The sequence below is a fragment of the Bos taurus genome, chromosome 10 (assembly GCF_002263795.3).
Source record: "Bos taurus isolate L1 Dominette 01449 registration number 42190680 breed Hereford chromosome 10, ARS-UCD2.0, whole genome shotgun sequence".
NCBI classification, from domain to species: domain Eukaryota; kingdom Metazoa; phylum Chordata; class Mammalia; order Artiodactyla; family Bovidae; genus Bos; species Bos taurus.
Window position 1 is genome coordinate 8870791 of NC_037337.1, and position 14863 is coordinate 8885653.

Genomic DNA, 14863 nt, shown 5'->3' on the forward strand with positions numbered 1-14863 from the left:
GTGGGATGCCATTAAAACATGTTAGCAGTAGCAAAAAGACAGAGACAAATGTAAACAGACCTAAGTACAAAGCACTAGAAGCAGGAACATGAATGGCTGATAATGTTCCATGAAAGCAAGAGGCAGAAAAAATTTAAACATGAAACCAAGTTAACACAATATAATTCAAGCATTCTCCAATTAGGGACTCAGTTACACTGCAAAGGTGTTATTTATAGTCAAGTTTCTAGGATCTCGGTAAGCATGGGAAAAAAGCTATACATACTTGGGTGTTAAGCTTCGTAAACTGTCCCACAAAAGGCTATTTAACACTATTAAGTTCATGTATGCAACATTTTCTCCAGGATATTATGTATACCATGTATAGCTATGCTTCTAGAAAGGAAAAAGCACTCGGAATGGATTCCAGGAATGCCTCCTAAATGACTGCAAGCCCTGCAATAGAAGTGGTGACTCTTCTACTGAGGGGCTAGAACAGCAGAAGGCAGATAGTCTGTGAGAACAAATGGTTGGGATCAAGGTAAGGCACATTCATTTGTCCTTTCCCCCTTCTCTTTGTTCCACACCCCCCACCCGACTCCAACCAAAGAACACAGCCACCACGGATAAGAGGGGGCTATTACATATAGTTCTTTAAGAAAATAGGAAGGAGATAGCCAGGGAACTTTTGCAGAGGTGGTGACATCTCCTGAGACCTGAGCCCGAATCTTCACATGACAGGTAGGTCCCATAGGATCTATACCCTCTCCCTCCTACTCCTGAAAGTGTCTCCTGCCCTTCCTCCCCTTTGTCACTTGGATGTTCTTCCCCAAACAGGCCAATTATTATTTCCCAAGCCTTTGTATTAATATTAATGAACAGTTAATACACTGTTCATTTTGTCTGAAAGGTTCTTCCCCCATACAGTCCACAGCTCTTCTTGGCCATACTTGGCCATCATGAAGATTAAGGACAGCTACACTCTCATATACCTGTAATCCATTCAGGGCCCATGCCTTATAAAATTCTGCCTTACATTAACTATTATATATGTGCACTAAAAGCCATATTTAACAAAGTACATTGTAGCATCATTTGTAAAACTGGAAAAAGTTAAAACTAAATATTTACCAACACGAGAATGGAAAAAAAAAACTAGCAAATTCACACAAGAGAATGAATTAGAGCTGACAGTTTCAACATGAATAAATCTCAAGCACAGTGATATGCACAAAAACTAGGTTATAAAAAGATTCCCACAATATGACACTACTCATAATTTTTAAATGAATCTATATTTTGATAGGTAATACTATGGTTTTTCCTGTGGTCATGTATGGATGTGAGAGTTGGACTGTGAAGAAGGCTGAGCGCCGAAGAATTGATGCTTTTGAACTGTGGTGTTGGAGAAGACTCTTGAGAGTCCCTTGGACTGCAAGGAGATCCAACCAGTCCATTCTAAAGGAGATCAGCCCTGGGATTTCTTTGGAAGGAATGATGCTAAAGCTGAAACTCCAGTACTTTGGCCACCTCATGCGAAGAGTTGACTCATTGGAAAAGACTCTGATGCTGGGAGGGATTGGGGGCAGGAGGAAAAGGGGATGACAGAGGATGAGATGGCTGGATGGCATCACTGACTCGATGGATGTGAGTCTGAGTGAACTCCAGGAGTTGGTGATGGACAGGGAGGCCCGGTGTGCTGCGATTCATGGGGTCGCAAAGAGTCGGACACAACTGAGCGACTGAACTGAACTGAACTGACATGATTCAAAATTATAAGAATTTCCTCCCACCCCTGTCTTCAGTTATACAGCTTATCTCCCAGGGACAACCAATATGACCAGTTTCCTATGTATCCTTCCAGATATATTTTAGTTACATAAGGCAGTTAAGTGTGCAGAACAATACTTTAATATGGTTCATGTATATCTACATATAAACTGAAAGTTTAAAAATATGTGTGGAGGGAGTTCCCTGGTGATCCAGTGGTTAAAACTTGGAGCTGCCCCTGCACAGGGCATGGTTTCAATCCTGGGAAACCATGACGTGCACCAAGGTGGGAAAGATTCCACGTGACGCACACCGCAACCAAAAAAACAAATGTGTGGAAGATAAAGATCAAATTCGGAATAATAATTAAAGGCAAAGAAGAAAAGGAACAAATTCAGAAAGGGCACTGCAAGTGTAACTATATTATTTCATTTCAGGTTTATTATGCTTTCTCTAGATTTTTCTCATACATGAAATAACTTTTTTCCTTCATAAAATAGATGAAGAGGATCACATTTGAGAAAATAATTAGTTTGGTGTCAGATAAAGTTTGAAACCAGAGGATACTAAAATAAGGGCATAAATTCAATAATTTAAAATGAGTTTAAAGCTCAGGAGAAAGCTGAAGATTTTGGATTTATGTAAAGAGATACGAGATACCTGCAATTCTAAGAATAAATGTTTAGATATACATACACTGTCAAGTTTAATAGAACAAAAATTCCTTAAGGACTAGGCCCAAAACTTTGCCATGTTAAGTTTCTCTGAAACATCATCTACTGCCCATAATAAGATTTCAATTTACCTATATCCTTACTATTTTCTTAGGTTTCAGGGAAAAAATCCTGGTATAGATGAGTCTATTTATGTAAGTAACTTAACAATAGGCAGTTACACCACACACACACACACACACACACAATTTTAGTAAATTAGAATCAAAAGGAGATGGTGCTCTGGTTAGCTCTAGGTAAACTACAAAACCTTTTTTAGATTAAACTTACTAATAATTAAAAACTTTTCCACAACAAACTTTCTAGTTGAAAAAACTCCTGGGTGAGGGTGGGAGGGAGGCTCAAGAGGAAGGGGATGTATGTACACTTATGGCTGATTCATGGTGCACAGCAGCCAACACACCACTGCAAAGCAATTATCCTCCAATTAAAACTACATTAAAAAAAATCCTTCAAAGTTGTTAACTTTTAAAGAAATCCTTGATATAAACATATTTTATCTTTCAATTCTCTAACAAAAACACTATCCTGACAAAAGTCTGTAAGTGAAGATTGTGACTACCTGCAGCTATTTTATTGCTCTTTTGAAGTGTAACAGGAGTATTCAGCAATCTCTCTCTTTTCAGTCTCTCACTTTTAGTTATAAAAACAAACTTCAATTATGTGAGGTGTTCCCCCTCATATAATTGACTTCTTTTCTGGATTTCCCCATTCCTTGGCTCAATTTGCAAATAGGTATTAAACGCCTGTTTTAGTACAAGCAATGTATTATACACCATCCCTTTGGTCCCTAAAAAGACTAAAAGAACTGCTTGGCCTTAAGAAAATTTTTGTAAATCTTATACAGTGCAGAGACCTTAGAATTTAACATCCTAGGTTTGAAATGAAAAGCACTGTACCAGTAACTTAAGGTGACTTACACTTCCATAGACTTACAGGTCTTCAAAAGCCTCATAGAGTACACATGTATTTCAGGCAATGGATGCACATTAAAAGCATATCATTTTAGTAGAGTTCAGAAGCTGAGGATTATTCAGTGAAAAGTAGATGCCTATTTGTTTGGAGACAAATAAACCCTAAGTTAAAGCATATGTGCACACATAAGGCTCCGTAAGATATTTCTTTAGCACAGGTAAAAGAATATCAACAACAAATAGGGAACTTAGTTTAAAAAATATTAAGGAGGGTTTGAAAATAACTATAATCTAGCATTAGAATTACAGGGACATCTTCTGACAGTTGTGGTGAATCATTTATAGATTCCAGAATAAGGACTCTTAAAAACTTACTACTCGCTTGATTACTCTTCCCTGAGATAAACTGTATGGAAGTGCAATAAGAGGGAAACTGGCTTTGACACATTATGGTAAAGAAGTTGATACAGTATTTTTTTAAGGTGTTAAAAAATATGGGGTCACTGATATAAACAGAGATATTCTGCTGGGCCTTCAATAGGGAATCAACACCTCAACAACTTAAAGAAAAATAGCCACTACTGGAGATTAATTCAAAACACAAGTTTCACGTTCCTCCCTTCTCTCTCTAGAACCAATCAGTGAAAATGACAAACAACTAAGTTTTCTTTCCCACAATTTAAAAGAAAGCATGGGACTTCCCTGGTGGTCCAGTGGTTACGACTCTGGGCTTCCAATGCAGGGCACACAGGTTTGATCCCTGATCAGGGAACTAAGATTCCATATGCCATGTGGCACAGCCAAAAAATGTTAAAAAGAAAGCATGCTTCAGGGACAGAATCCTACGTTCCAAGTTCTAAGGACGGAGGTTCGTGACACTGTACAGGACAGAGTGATCAAGACCATCCCCAAGAAAAAGAAATGCAAAAGGCAAAAATGTACTCATTTTGCACTACTGCACTCATCTCACATGTTAGCAAAGTAATGCTCAAAATTCTCCAAGCCAGGCTTCAACAGTTCATGAACCAAGAACTTATAGATTTTCAAGCTGGATTTAGAAAAGGCAGAGGAACCAGAGATCAAATTGCCAACATCCACTGGATCATAGAAAAAGCAAGAGAGTTCCAGAAAAACTTCTGCTTTATTGACTATGGCCAAGCCTCTGACTGTGTGGGCCACAACAAACTGTGGAAAATTCTTCAGGAGATGGGAATATCAGATCACTGTACCTGCCTCCTGAGAAATCTGTATACAGGTCAAGAAGAAACATTTAGAACCAGACATGGAACAAGGGACTGGTTCCAAATTGGGAAAGGAGTACATCAAGGCTGTATATTGTCACCCTGCTTATTTAACTTATCTGCAGGGTACATTATATGAAATACGAGACTGGACAAAGCACAAGCTGGAACCAAGATTGCTGGGGGAAATATCAATAAACCTAGATATGCAGATAACACCATCCTTATGGCAGAAAGTAAAGAAGAATTAAAAAGCCTCTTAAGGAAAGTGAAAGAGAAGAATGAAAAAGCTGGCTTAAAACTCAACATTCAAAAAACAAAGATCATGGCATCTGGTTCCATCAATTCTTGGCAAATAAATGGGGAAACAATGGAAACAGTAACAGACTTTATTTTGGGGGCTCCAAAATCACTGCAGATGGTGACTGCAGCCATGAAATTAAAAGACGCTTGCTCTTTGGAAGGAAAGCTATGACCAACCTAGACAGCATATTAAAAAGCAGAGACATTACTTTGCCAACAAAGGTCCCCCTAGTCAAAGCTATGGTTTTTCCATAGTCATGTATGGATGTGAGAGTTGGACTATAAAGAAAGCTGAGCGGTGATGAAATTGATGCTTTTCAACTGTGGAAGAACTGACTCACTGGAAAAGACCCTAATGCTGGGAAAGATTGAAGACAGGAGGAGAAGGGGATGACAGAGGATGAGATGGTTGGATGGCATCGCCAACTCAATGGACATGAGTTTGAGTAAGCTCTGGGAGTTGGTGAAGGACAGGGAAGCCTGGCATGCTGCAGTCCATGGGGTGGAAAAGAGTTGGACACAACTGAGCTACTGAACTGAAGTTCCAGGGTCTCTTCTGGAGAGACTACACCGTTTATACATCTACAGAATGATGATGATAATAATGACGGCAGTTAGTAAATACTGAACACATATGAACATACACTGAACATAACGTCAGGCATTTGGGTTAAGTGCTTTACATGATTACCTTAAAATTTTCCAAACAACAGAACAAGAAAGATACTATCATTAACCCATTTTCCAGCTAAGAAAACTGGGGCTTTTAAAGGTTAAGAACTACAATGCTGTCACATCACAATTGATTCAATAGCTCCCTACTGCTTATCAGGTCAAAAAATCCTTATAGAAGGACTTCTCTGGTGGTCCACTGACTAAGACCCTGCACTCCCAAAGCTGGGGGCCAGGGTTCAATTCCCAGTCAGGGAACTAGATCGCACACGCAGCAACTAAGAGTTCACACGCCACAGTGAAGATCAAAGACTCCCATAGGATGCAACTAAGACCCGGAACAGCCAAATAAGTGCTTTTTTTTTAAAGCTTACAAAATTATTTTTAAAAATCCTTATAGAATAAGACATGAATTTGTCCACTGGAAAGACTTCTACTGAACATATACTAGATGCCAACACCATACCAAGCACTTCAAAGACAGAGGTTCTGAATGAGGCTGCTAAATAAATGATCTTTGGATCAGCATTGTTATTTTAAAACGAGCTCTATTTGGAAACATTAAACAGCATCACAGTTGGAATTTTGTTCTATTAATTGTATTCTTGGAAATGGAAAGTTGGAATAGGAAGACCACACACCTAAGCATTTATATTTTAAATACTTCTGGACTACTATTTTTAACAAAAATTTCCAATCTGGCTTACCACAGATTTTAAACATTTTCTACGAAACAAAAAAATGCAATGAAAACACAGAACATATCTACACACACACACACACACACAGGAGTCAAAGAATCTTTCATTTCCATATTCAACTTGCAGAACAACACAGGTTGTGCTGGGAAACCATGGTCATGAGTGGCCTTAGCTTTCTTCCTTTCCAGCTGAGAGAGACATCTGGTTGCCAGCTGTGTAAGCTCCTAAGAGTCAGTTTGCCAAGTAGCTGGCAGAAGGTGGGAAAAGCTGACCACCTGCAATCCATTTTGACAATGACTTTGACCACTACTTTGGAGAACTGGATACGATACAGAAATTCCAAAGAGTTGGCTAAATTTCAAGGTAGGAAGTTGGCCATTTTGGCTGAACTTACTTTAACTCACATCAAAGGCCTATGATGTGGAAGAAGAGGAGAAAACACTAAAATATAAAAGTTACCAAAGCTTACAAGAAAAATTTACAAGGCCATGTCCTAAAGCTCTCCCAGATAGTGTCCATCCTATTTTTAGCCATAATTACTTTAAAAGGGGTGAGTTTATACAATTACAACGAAAGGGGAAACAACAGACAAGTACAACTAATGGCGGAAAATCTCCATATAACATACGAGTCACTCGTATTTTTCACGAAGTACACGTGTCATCCAGTTTTCACTTTTGGGTCAATATAAAATATGTAACAGCATATCTACAGACTTAATGTGTTACATATATACTTAACAATGTGGCAATTTTACTTACCTCCTGTGCTTTTTTAATGCCTGCCATACAACATATGTGTGTGGGTGTGCCTGTGGGTGTATATATATAAATATATATGTCATACCTAGTTGTTTATTACAGGTATGGATATAAACAAACTTGGGAAGATGCAACAGTTTGGGAAAGGTCCTTGCTTTATAAAAAAAAAAAAAAATCAATACAATTTCCCCACAGATCCATGATGTAAAATTCTATAATCAAGGCTTGTAGATTTGTAATTATGGTATGTCAGCTACATTTAAACAAGAGTGTTAAAAGATTGTTAAAGTTAAACTAACACAATTGCAGTGTGAATTGTCCTAGTCTCATTCTAATCTACTGGTGTCACTTTCATTTAATCAGAGAAAAACTATGGGCCAATGTCAGAGCTATTTCCAGTGCCCTAACATTCTTTGTTCACATTGGATTTTAAGCCATTACCAACCTAAAATGGTTATAAAAAGATATGTTTCAGAAAGCATTTTTAATCAATTAATTCACTCACCAATGGGCATTTTTAGCAAGCGTTATTGAAAAATAAGTTGACTTAAAGTTATTAAATAACCTCTTTCATGTTAAATGAATGAAAACATAGTCTTGCAGAAGAATTTCTTGAATTTATCATAAACACAGCTTTTTAAAAAAATCCTTATTTATAAACAGAAATCATACTTGGAAACTTATGGTAGACATATGTCATTTAGCTGAAATAACATATCAGCATTTAAAACATAAATGCTATTTTTTCTTCTGCTTCAGTGAAAAATGGGGCAAAGAGTATCTTTAATAAATGGTATTGAGAAAACTGGACAGCTATATGCAGAAGAATCAAATTGGACTACTTTCTCATACCATATATAAAAATAAGACTTAAAAGTAGTATCTGAAATCATAAAACTTCTAGAAGAAAAAATAGGTACTATACTTTTTCACATCAGTCTTAACAATATCTTTTTGGATCTGTCTCCTCAGGCAAGGGAAATAAAAACAAGAATAAACAAACTAACGGGACCAATCAAACTAAACACCTTTTGCACAACAAAGCAAACTACCAACAAAAGGGAAAAGTCACCTACGGAACTGTAGACGCTGTCTAAAGACACATTTCTGACAAAGAAAAGATTAATAACCAAACTATACAGAAAACCACACAGAACTCAAGATAAAAAAAAACCAAAAACCTGATTTGAAAAACAGAAAGATGGGTAGAAGACCTGAATAGACATTTTTCCAAAGGAGATACACAGATGGCCAACAGGGACATGAAAAGATGCTCAACACCACTCATCATCAGGGAAATGCAAGTTAAAACCACAATGAGATATCCCTCACACCTGTCAGAATGGCTACTGTCAAAAAGAAAACAATGGATGTGGAGAAAAGGAACCCTTGTGTACTGCTGATGGAAATGTAAATTGGTGCAACCAGTATGGGATTCCTCAAAAAATTAAAAATAAAACCACCATATGATCCAGTGATTCCACTCTTGAGTATTTATCAAAAAATACCCAAAAATACTAATGTAAAAGATACATACATTCCTATGTTCTTTGCAGCATTTGCAAAGTGCCCATGAATTTGTTGTTGCTGTTGTTATTGTCGTTCAGTCACTAACGAACAGTCACTGTGTCCAACTCTTTGTGACACCATGGACTGAAGCATGCGAGGTTCCTCTCTCATCTGGAGTTTGCTCAAACTCATTTCCACTGAGTCCATGAACAGAGGAATGGGTAAAGAAAAATGTGATTGGTAAACACAATACACACATACAATGGAATATTAGCCGTAAAGAAGAATGAAATCTTGCCATTTGTGACAACATGGATGGACTTAGAGAGTCTTATGCCAAGTGAAATAAGTCAGAAAAAAAACAAATACTGTACGATTTACTTAAATGTGGGATCTAAAGAACAAAACAAATGAACAAATATAACTAAAGAGAAACAGACTCAAACATAGAATGAACAGGTGGTTGCCCAAGGGGAAGCATATAGGGGGAGGGAAATAATTGGGAGAGATTAAGAGGTATAAGCTTCAGTTATAAAATATTAATAATGTGTCATGGCTACCAAGGGGGAAAGGGGAGGTGGGAAGAATCGGGAGACTGGGATTGACATATATGCACTTTGATAGTACGCATAAAATAGAGAACTAACCAGAACATACTATACAGCACAGGGAACTCTACTCAGTGCTCTGTGGTGACCTAAATGGGAAGGAAACCCAAAGAAAGGGGTACATGTAGAGCTGATTCACCTTGCAGTACAGAAAAAACTAACACAACACAGTGAAGCAACTATACTCTAGTAAAAATTAATTTTAAAAAAACTATCTCAATAAAACCAGAAGAAAAAAAACAATGCCACATCTTCTTCAGATAAAATTATTTTCTAAATCACCATAATTTAATACAAAAAAAGGCTACTATGGCAAAACTTCATGTTTACAGGATGCATTTAAATTTTAACTTAAGTAAAGTACAATATTTAATTCACAGTTGTACTATCATCAAATAGTCTCCACATAATCACAGCACACAGAAAACAGTGCTATGTTTGGTAGGCATGTAAGCACTAATAGAAATCATCCTGGTTTTCGTGAGACTTTCCCAACTTCAGCACTGTAGGTTCCACATCCTGGAAACCCTTCAGTCCCAAGTAAACCCTACAAGTGATGCCAGTGAGACACTAGGGGGAAGGGAAGGGGAAGAACAGATGTACAGTTCTGCACTGGAAAAGAAGAAATTTGGAGTCATATTTGGTAATCCTTGCTAGGACTGCCAGATTAGCTGGGACCCAGTCACAGATAAGTAGATCTAGCAATCTGGAGCATGGATTCAAATCTTTAAAAAGAGCCTGCCAGAGCCAAACCTACCAACCAATACCCACTAACAATGAATCACATGTGAACACTGGCTACTTCTTAAAGTACCTTAGTATAATTACTCACTCTGAGTACACATATATCTCCATAGTTCACAGCCAGAATTATCCCTGAGAAAGCAATCATGTTGCAGGGAAAGAGATATTTGGCAAGTCATAGGAGTGAGAAACTCAGCACCAAGTCAGAATCAATGCTGTCTAACTAACAACCCTTTCCTAGTAACTGGACTCTCCTGTTTCTAGGAATCTAACCTCTTCTCCTGAAATCTATTTCTGGAAGTCAGCTCCTTTGCCTCTGTTACAATGTGAGGTAACAAAGTTTCTCTATGACTAGAGCACTGTTGAGGCTTCTTTCCTTACAGTCTGAAGTCACTGTTTGGCCAACATGCTGAAAAGTGCATCTTTCCACTCACTGTTTGATGTCCCTGTTGCCAAATACCACCATCTATTTATTGCCTGTTTCCATACTCCAGTAACATTCCATCTGCCTGCCCAGATTTCTTTCTAAATTAAAGCCCACTACAGGGAATTCCTTGATCACCTGAAGAATTTTAGCAGATCTGATTAGACACTAAACTCTTAAGAATTTACCCTCCCTAGTACTGCTGCTGCTGCTACTAAGTCACTTCCGCTGCTACTAAGTCGCTTTCAACCCCATAGACGGCAGCCCACCAGGCTCCCCCATCCATGGGATTCTCCAGGCAAGAACACTGGAGTGGGTTGCCATTTCCTTCTCCAATGCATGAGAGTGAAAAGTGAAAGTGAAGTCGCCCAGTCATGTCTAACTCTTAGCAACCCCATGGACTGCAGCCTACCAGGCTCCTAGATTTTTCCAGTACAGCCTACCCAAACTGAACTCTAGGACTAATACCTAGAATATATTTCTAAGTGGCTTTCAATTCCTGGAAAGAAAACTGAAGGAATTCAGGGCTTGAATGACTTATAAATCTCTTTTTCCAAATAAAAGTTGTTACTTCTGAAGATAAATGAGGCTATGGGAAATGAACATCTTGACTAGAAAAAAGGTGCTGAGACCAGAAATTGAATTTTAGATGACTGCTTTCTAAAACCAATGCTTTTATGAACGGGAATTCATAAAACCAAGAACATGTCTGAATCATGAAACTAATTGAGAAGACTCTGAAACTAAATTTGCAGAGGAAAAAAAATGCATATAATGCATCTAAAAAATGCATCTTTTTTATAATAAAAGATGTTTAACTTATATAGAGAAGAATATAATGAAGACAAATGACCATTCATCTCCAACAATTACTAACGTGTTGCCACATATGCCTCATCTATTCTCCTTCCTTTGCTGAAGTAAAACATAGAATTCTAAAAAACAGCATACTAAGGCAGATGTTGGAAGGAGTCAAAGTAAAATAATTTTCAGGAAAAAGTAACAGAAGAGAGAATAGCAAAAATATTTACAGGTTGAGAGTTACCTACCAAGGCAAAATGTGGTTAATAAAAAGCTAAAATACAGGTTTTACAGCTTTTTAAACCATATCTCATTTCAGTACATACAGACAAGCTCTAACCAAAATGCCAACAGAACAGCCATGAAAAAATATACAGTAGGCATTTGATTAATTTATAATTTGAGATATTACAGTAAATTATGAAAGGATTTCATTAAAATGATAAATATATGTAAGTATAAAGAATCAAAATTAAACTTTGATAATGCTCTATTATTGAAATAAAATGAAAACAAAACTTTATTTCCGAGCAGCATCTATACGTACTTAGGAATTTTTGAAAGCCTAGAAACGTAATTATGCAAATAAGTGTTTGTGGTTGTGCCCAGTCATGTCCTCTCCTTCCAACCCCAGGGACTGTAGCCTGCCAGCCTCCTCTGTCCATGGAATTTTCCGGGCAAAAATACTGGGGTGTGTTGCCATTTTCCACTCCAGGGAACCTTTCCTACCGAGGGACCTAACTCCCATCTCTTGTGTCTCCTGGACTGGCAAGCAGGTCCTTTACCACCGCACCGCCTGGGATGTCCCAAATCAGCGTGTCTCCCAAAATAACAAATGTTGGTGAGGATGTGGGGAAGAGGGAATCCTTGTACGCTGTGGGGAGGAATGGAAATTGCTGCAGCCACTATGGTAAACGGCATCAAGGTTCCTCAAAACCTAAAAACAGAACCACCATATGCTCCAGCAATTCCACTCCTGGGTAGTTATCTGAAGAAAATGAAAACACCAAATTTGAAAAGACACATGCACCCCAATGTTCAGAGCAGCATTATTTACAAAAGCAAAGTTATGGAAGCAACCTGAGTATCCATCAACTGATGCATGCATACAGAAAATGTCACTCACAGACACCATAGACTACTACTCAGCCATAAAAAAGTATGGAATTCTGCCATTTTCAACAATATAGATGGACCTGGAGGGCATTATGACCAGTGAAGTAAGTCAGACAGAGAAAGACAAATACTGTATGTTATCATAAAATGTGGAATCTAAACAATAAAACACACTAATGAATATGGCAAATCAGGAACTGACTCACAGAGCCAACTAGTGGCTACCAGGTGGGTAAGGGAATGGACAGCACAGGGAATGCAGTCAATGTAACAACTTTAAATGGAGAATAAAAAATAAAATTCTGAATCTCTATGTTATATATCTGAAATTACTACTGTAAATCAACTATACCTCAATAAAAAAGAAGTCATTTCTCATGACTTTCCATCTAAAGCACTCTTCATCATATCCTTTTGGATATATACGGCAAATCATTTTGCCAAATAGATTTATAAAAATGACATAACCGAAGTAAGCAAAACAAAAGTGAACAACAGAACTCTGGGGTGAGTAACAGTGCAAATTATGTTTTCAATTACACATCTCAACTCTCCTATTATCACACATTAAAAAAATACCCTTGGGGTGGAGCACTGCAACTTAAAAGACTGTAGGTTAGAAACCTCAGTTCTTTGCCTGCTCTGCCACTAACTAGCAATGACCCCGAACAAGTTTATTTTTTCTATTTCAACTTCAAAGCTCAGTTTCTCATTTGTAAAACAGGAATACAAATCATAGTATTAGTCAACATGTACTGGTACTTTCCACATACTGTTAAGCACAACAGCAGGTGCTACAACTGCATGAGGCTGGTACTCCATTTTACAAAGGGGGAAACTGAGGCAGATGTAATGTCTTCAACAGTACATAACATGGCAGAATCAAGACTGGAGCCCAAGCAGTCTCACTTCAGAAAAGCTGTCCACTTCACTACGACTCATCCTGTCTCCTTAACTGCCTTAACAATAACAGTTTCTAGTAGAGGACAGTGTAAGGCTCTACTAATAAGCCTCAGAGGCAACAGCTTCGTTAAGTGAATCCATTCTCCCCTTTGCCTTGTCATCCCTCTGGTGAAAAATATCAACACAGGGAGGAAAGGTGTGCAAAAAGGAAGAAGCCAGAGAGCTAGGATTAGACAGATTTACTGCCAAATTAACCTGCTTCTTCAGAAGGCTGTTCATCTTTTCTCTTGGAAGTTTGATCTTTTGGGGTCTGAACAATAAAGTTCTCACAAGCACTCCAGTGTCTAACCACGGCTGGAATAACGACGAACTACCAGACTGGCCTACCCAGGATGGCTGCTTATCCTACAGGCTCTGGGGCGAGCCGCGGGGACGCTAGCCGGGGAGAGCGAGGCCTCGGAAGTTTGTCGAGAGCGCTGGAAGCTCACGGCCCAGATTGGGACTGTCCCGCCTGCCATGTTGGATGACAGGGCGCCCGCCTGCTCCCATTTCGGATGAAGGCGGCCTCGGGACGCCCTCCTAAACTTCTGAACGGGCTCGCGCCTCCACCTGAGCGCAGGTAGAGGCCTGGAAGCGCCCCCTCCGGCCAGGTTCTCCGGGGAGACCCGGAGCACGACCGCAGTGGGCCGGGCCGCCGCCCTCCGTCTCCTCGGCCGCGGGCGCGGGAGGGGTGCGGCCCAGGGACGCTTGCCTCTCCCCCGCCGGGCTTTCGAAGGAACGGGCGCGGGGTGCGGAGGGGCCAGGCCGGCGGGCTCGGGCACCCGCGCGCCCCCTCCGTCCCCGCCCCGAGCCCACCGGCCGCGGAGCCCCACGTGAGGCCTGGAGCCCGGGGCCCGCCTCGGGCCTGCGCTCCGCCGGGCCCCTCGGGCCGCCGTGAGGTGAGGAAGAGGAGGCAGCAGTCGCGGCGCCCCTTCCGGCTCCTTACCGCTTCACCACGCCGGTTTTGATCTTGATTTGCCTTACGCGAGGATCGGCCATGGTCCCTCGAGCGCCGCGGAAAGGAGGGGCTGAGAACCGGGGTAACCGTGGAGGGAGACCGCGCGGAGGAGGCGGGTCTGTCGGCGTAGCCGGCGCTGCCCGACGCGCGTGCGCACACCCCGCCGCGGCCCCGGCTCCGCTCACCGCTTACCGCCCTGCCCTGCCCTGCCTCCACACTCCCGCGGGCCGGGGGCGGGGGGACAGTGGGCAGCGGGCCGGTCGCCGCTTACCGCCCTGCCCTGCCTCCACCCAGTTCCCTGGTCGCGAACCTGCCCTCGTCTAGCTCAAATCGCTTCTCTTTTAGTTCTTGAACAAGCCTCCTTTTAGTGTGGATACAAGTTAACACTTTTCCCGCGTCTCCGCAATCTGGGCTTTGGGGAAACTTCAGTGTCTCCCCGGACAGGCTGCTTTGGCCATGGGATTGCTTTGCGAGATTATCTACTTAACGGACGGAGTAACCCAAAAATTGAAGATATTTTCGGTGTCATTATTTTATGTAAATAGGGCAGAATGATGCAGGTTTAAAGAAATAAAACCCCATCACTCAAGTTAAGAGAAGCCTTACCCTCTAGTCCAGACCTCTGCATTTATGTGGATAAATGTACCTAATAAATAGTCATCACCTCAAGTGTATCTTAAACATTC

General features: G+C 40.3%; 1 protein-coding gene across 2 annotated transcripts in view; it reads right to left on the reverse strand.

The window, feature by feature from the left end:
- Positions 1–14319, reverse strand: part of TBCA (tubulin folding cofactor A) — an 81102-nt gene extending 66783 nt beyond the window's left edge. Inside the window, exon 1 of one of the 2 annotated variants that reach the window (XM_059890242.1) lies at positions 14166–14319. In XM_059890242.1, the coding sequence (XP_059746225.1) occupies positions 14166–14218 (53 nt within the window). In that variant the 5' untranslated portion in view covers positions 14219–14319. The remainder of the gene's footprint in view (positions 1–14165) is intronic. The other variant, NM_175803.3, reaches the window with a different exon arrangement.
- Positions 14320–14863: the final 544 nt, after the last annotated feature.